The following is a 6,000-nucleotide window of genomic DNA, read 5'->3' as shown; positions in this document are numbered from 1 at the left end:
CGTCCTCACCCTTTCTCTCTCTCTCCGTAACCAGATGTTGTGTAGAATGAATGGGAGGATTGGTTTAATCCAGTAAGAGAGTGGATTAAAGTGTCTTGTCCCAGTACGTATCGGATGCCGCTACCGCTGCTTCCTCAAGATGAGACGGAGGCAGGATTAGACAATTACTCTATTTGATTAAACAACTGCTTGATTATATTTCCCTTCAAGTCCATTTCCTTATTTCGCAGCCCCCCCGAGTCCTCTTTGATGGATACATGAAACAAACAAATGTGTGTGAGTGAGAGTAATTGAGTGTGTGTGTTAGAGACTTGTGAGTGTGTTTGTTTTCAAGTGTGTGAGACTGTTTGTGTTTAAACAACAATGTTTGTGTGTTCATATGAGTGTGCATGTAAGCTTTTGACTGTGTGTGTATGCATTTGTATGCCGTGTGTGCACTTGTGTCTCTCTGCGTCACACAGATCCAATACTCGGGTACTTTGATTACAAAAACAAATTAATCTTTATTCAGACGGGAGTGCCGTCGTCATAAATCTCTCCAGAACACAAACATTGTATTTACAGTCCTGTAATTGGCGCTGGCAAATCCCCTCTGGAGCAGCAGCCCTGGGTCCTGTTCATCAGGCACCAAATGTACTGAAACCTGGGAGGGACTACCTGAACATGTCAAATAAGTTATTTTTTTAATGTTCTGTTGCAATGTGTTTTACTACTTTGTGCACTAATGAATATGACCCTGTTCACCGGGGCTTTATAATACAGAGAAGCTATGGAGGCGCAGCTAGGGCTGTCCTGGAGCCCTGCCTGATTAAAAATCCAATATTATTACTACCAGGGGTAATATTCAATTTGGATACCCCTTCATCCCTTCTCTTCTCCCCTCTCTATCTATCTCCCTCCCCCTCTCTCTCAGGTGGAAGTGAATTTGGGAGAGCAGGGGATTATGGGATGGGACCTGCTTAATGGGGTTGAGTGAGTGAGTGAGAGAGTGAGAGAGAGAGAGAGAGAGAGAAGGGGGTAAAAAGGGAGACAGAGGTGGCTGGGTCACTGGTTCTCTGTCAAAGTAGCAGAGGTGGCACAAAAGCAACAGTGGGTTCCAAAATGCATTCTGCACAAGTTGTTCCATTGTTGATTTTTATTAGATGTTGGCCAGAACGAAACTGTCCAGTCCAAGGAGGAGAGAGGAACTGAGTGTCCACTTTCAGTTAGCTGTTGGCCTGTCCATAGCTGATGACACACTCAAAGTCTCTGAAGCTCACGTGGCCATCACTATCCTGGTCTGCCAGCCTGTAAGAGAGACAAATAACACAGTTAGAGAAGAGGAGGAGAGGGGCGGGGAGGAGATAGGAGAGGAGGATAGAAGGAGGAGAGGAGAGAAGAAGCATACGTCTCTGTGGTAAGAAGCAGCCAGTTGTCCAAAGTTGGTTTTTATTCTCTACCCCTGGAGAGCACAGCTAGTCAGCCACGTTACAGCCAAGCGCTGGCACACTGGCTCCTAGCACCACAGGCTGCAGGTGTTTTACAATGGCTCTATTACTGTGTTCTATATTCATAAAATAGCAGTTCTACAAACACATTGAAACACACGCGCACTGTACACACACACACACAAACTGCATGAGCACAAACACACACAGACATACACACACTATCACACGAGAGGATGAGCCACTCCACTCCAGAGCCAGTGTATGAAGAAGTCGCCACAGCAAATTGAATCATGTCAATGGAGAAATTACAGTACAATAGACCTGACTTTCGCTCTATTTCGTTCTTCACATCTCTCATCCCCTCCCTGGCGCTCTCTCTCTCCTCCATGTCGCTCTGCCACACACACCTTCTCTCCCTCTCTCTCTGTGTGTGATCTCTCCATTCCTTGGCTGTGCAGAGTGTGCGTGTAAACACAGCAGCTGTGTGGAGATGAGGATCAACGGGAAGGAGAATTAGAGCAGCATTAAACAACCAGCCAGTGGAAAATCACACTTCCTCCTCCTTCCTGTGTCTCATCGTCTCGCTCTACTAACCAAAGCTCTAACGGGCGCTCTAAATGAGAGCACTGTGAGGATCCAATTTGGACTCGACTGCAGGGGGTCTATCTGTATTGTAGAAGAGGGTTAGATAGTGTGACACCCCCATTCACAGCCCATTTATCACTCCTCCACCGCACCCTCCCACCACCAGGGATGTAGTGGAGGCTGAACAAACAAAACCCTGTCCTCCTAGGCACCTGTCGCACCTCACCTGCTGCGTCATTTCCCGAAATACGTCTTTACCTGGTGGACCTACTGTACACCTGTAACAGCTACTCTGTGAATACAGGGTTTCCCAAACTCTGTCCTGGGGATCCCAGGGGATGCACATTTAGGTTTTCCCCCAAGCACTCCACTACACAGCGGATTAGTGAGGAGTTGATTATTTTAATCTGGTGTGTGGGAGCTAGGGCAAAAACAACTAAACGTGCACCACCTGGGGTCTCCAGGACAGAGCTTTAGGAAACGCTGCGCATCCCTCTTCACCCACTCGTTTCCCTCAAGCCCTCTAAGCTCTGCTAAGAGTGTCTAGAACTGTCTACTATGGTTTAGTAAAGACTCTCTGAATCCATGCGGGAGAGCAAGAAAGACGATAAGAAAAAGTGACAAAGAGAGAGAGAGAGAGAGAGAAAGTGATATGGAAAGACAGCGAGAGAAAGAGAGAGATTGCTATGGAAAGAGAAGACAAAACAGGGGATACTGATAGACAAAGATGATGAGGGTGAGCCCGGATAACAACACTAAGAGACCACTTTATGTAGCATTAGATGGAAGACGATCATGACTTAATGCCTGTGTGCTGCTTGTGTGTTTTGGTATGAGTGTGTGTGTATATATATATATATATATATGTGTCATTTAAACAAACCACTTACACAGTGACATTTAAACTGACAGAAGCTACGACCACAATCAAGAACGTACCATTAAGATGTGATTAGTGTGTATATAATCACACATTTGGAATGGTGTGTGTGTGTGTGTGTGTGTGTTGACAGTCTAATTAAGGCCTGACACTGACCGTTCTTGAAACCCTGTGTTGTACTGACAGCTATGAAATTACCATTACTGCTCAGGCTGTCAAACACAGACTGATAGTGGGTCAGAGAGAGGGGGATGGAAAGGGAAGGGAGAAAGGGGGCTGGATGGAGAGGGGAAACAGAGTTGGAAGGAGATAGAGAGAAGGGCGGGGGGTGGAGAGAAATGTGGTGAAAGAGTGGGATGGGGAGGGAGAGTTGAAGAGAGTGAGACGAAAAAGGTGATGTGAAAGTAAACTCCTAGAGGGCAACAGTCTGCTGCTTTTCATACTTTCCTTTTAATTAGTGAAACCAGGTGTGTGAACTCCCTAGCCAACCAGTGACATTAAGTGATCAACTAAGTGCCAGAGGGAGAGGAGACCCACCTGACAGACCCTGTAGAGTAGCTCCTGGAGGACTTCCAGCTTGATACCATCCCTGCTCTAAGTGGTATGAACCTGGGCCTGTGGGAGGGGCTGAATATGTCTCACTCACTCACTGCAGGCAGTCAGCTTCCACAAGGGGAGAAAGACAGCAACTTCCAGGGGCCAGTGGAACAAGCAGGCTATGACATCATCAGCATGCACCGGAGGCCCAGGAGCATTAATCACAGTATTCTCATTGCTCTAAAACAGGATAGGCAACTCCAGTCATCGGGGCTGGAGTGGTGTCTCACTTTTCCCCCCAACCCGAGCAAACACAGCAGATCAAACTAATTGCATTCTAAACCAAAGATCGTGTTTTGTTGATTATTGGAGTCAGGTGTGTTAGTTGGGGCAAACTTGTGACACCAGTCAGCCCCCCGGGGACTGGAGTTGGCCATCCCTGCTCTAAAGACACACACTGATCGCGCACACAAAGCTCACACACACACACACACAAAGCACACCATGTGCATAAAAAGAGAGCATGCCCCCCCCCCCCCCAAAAAAAAACAGTTTAAACTCCGTCAATGTTGAATAGAGCGGACACAGTGGTCCAACACTGTCTACAAAGAAAAAGAGAGAGAAAGAAAGACTGCTCAGTAGTTGACTGTTCATTCAGTCCATTACAACTGGTTACACCAGACGGATCCATTCATACCTAATTACATTATCAGTGTGTGGCAGCTGTGTGTGTGTGGAACCCCAATCGGGATATTGATGCTCTCATGAGAGCATCTGCCCCAGTTTCTGCCTGTGTATCGCAACACACACACAAGCAAGCACACAAAGACGCACACACAGACTTATGGCGTGCAGGAGCCCAGGGTTCCAACCTAGTCAGTCAGTAACTGCCCAAATAAAGGAAACACCAAAATAAAGTGTCTTAATTAGTGATGCACTTGAAATGGCAGAATGACAACCAGCACATTCATGAGCATGCAGTACGACTTTCCTCAGTACAAAATCCTCGACGACTGTGCCCACTGTGCTGTCAGACTCAGCATGCTCAAGGGGCTGATATCGCTGGTCCAAATGTCAGTCGTGAAGCTAATATCAGTGACACTATTACTGTGTAACTCCGGTAGGGCAACATCTGAAAAATAACGCACTTGGTCGTGTGTACCTGTGCTCGACCAGTCAGCGAAAGCCAACATCACCCACGAAAGAGAACGGTTGATTGTCAAGGGCATGAATTCCATTATCTTGGCATTAATGGAGTTCACCTTTGAGTTGTCTCGCTGAAATTGTCTTACTCTTTCAAATGACTGCTCGACTTGTTGACTGCTCGATCCACACAGCAGACATTGTGGGCTAGGTTAGGAATGCGTTGTTGCACATGTAGCGCTACATTTTCACATGGCATCATTATGTCACCTACCTGCGTTATATAGGTATGCACGTCAGCTTTGACATCGGTTTTGCACATCGGCGTTAAACTAGTCATTGGGCCGATGCCAATGGTGCCATTTTTAGCTAATATCGTCCGATTCCGATATGTTCACTGATATATTGTCCATCCCTAGTCCTAACAGGGCCTTGGGCCACCATGAGCTGCCAGAACAGCTTCAATGCACATTGGCATTGATTCTAAGTGTCTGGAACTCTATTGGAAGGATGCGACACCATTGTTCCATGAGAAAAGCGGCCTCCCGCATGTTCAATTGGGGGGGGGGTTCTATAATATAACAAAGTATATCATTGCCCTTTTAAGACGCCATTGCCCCCTTTAAGAGCAGCTGCCCCTAAACCATGCTTGAAACTCAGGTTGTAAATTCATTTTTAAAACAATGCCATACACACAATTGTAGGAGGCCAAAAGTGTTTTGTGTTTTGCCTAGATTGCATTAAGAAATGTTGCACATTGGAAAGCACTGGAAAGTTCCATCCTTAATGTTAAAGTATAAGCTTTGAATTACACTGAACAAAAATATAAACGCAACATGTAAAGTATTGATCCCATGAGCTGAAATAAAAGATCCCAGAACTTTCATGTGCCTTAATAACAAACGTGTATGTTATCTGTAAATACGAATAATAGTTTAAAAAATACGAGCCTAGTTGGTTTAGACATGGGAAAAGTCTGGAACCTTTCCTCTAGCCATGTTTGGCTGAGATAATGGATGGGCTCGACATGCCGAGATGAGTTTGGATTCGTCTGGCATGTAGTACGCTTCTGTCTATAACATGAGCTGCTCAGTATGTGTAGCTAATCCTTTATAACGCAGCTTTTTTGACAAATATCACGAAGAACTGCAAGAAACACATCTCCGGATTAAATCCTCAAACTAAGGGCAACCATGGCATCCGTAACATAGAGGGGAAAAGCGTTCATCCATGTCTACGAGTAAGAGAGTCTAGCTAGCTACATTTTCAGATATGATAAATTTCTATTTTGTCAGCGAGTCAAATTCATTGCAAGTTAAAGCGTACTGTTAGATAGCTCGCTAATGTTAGCTGGCTGGCTTGCTAGCAAATATTACGTGTGTAATTTGTGTAGTAATATTATTCGTATCCCAGAGCCATTTGCAT

General features: G+C 45.6%; 1 protein-coding gene across 4 annotated transcripts in view; it reads right to left on the bottom strand.

Moving 5' to 3' along the window:
• Nucleotides 1–478: 478 nt before the first annotated feature.
• The window catches only part of efcab11 (EF-hand calcium binding domain 11), a 79,186-nt gene continuing 73,664 nt past the window's right edge, over nt 479–6,000 (bottom strand). For all 4 annotated transcript variants that reach the window (XM_029687513.2, XM_029687515.2, XM_029687516.2 and 1 more), the window contains one exon: nt 479–1,287. In XM_029687513.2, coding sequence (XP_029543373.2) covers nt 1,206–1,287 — 82 coding nt within the window. In that variant the 3' untranslated portion in view covers nt 479–1,205. The remainder of the gene's footprint in view (nt 1,288–6,000) is intronic.

The sequence above is a fragment of the Oncorhynchus nerka genome, linkage group LG18 (genome assembly GCF_034236695.1).
Source record: "Oncorhynchus nerka isolate Pitt River linkage group LG18, Oner_Uvic_2.0, whole genome shotgun sequence".
NCBI lineage: Eukaryota > Metazoa > Chordata > Actinopteri > Salmoniformes > Salmonidae > Oncorhynchus > Oncorhynchus nerka.
This window is presented reverse-complemented; position numbering and strand designations above follow the sequence as displayed.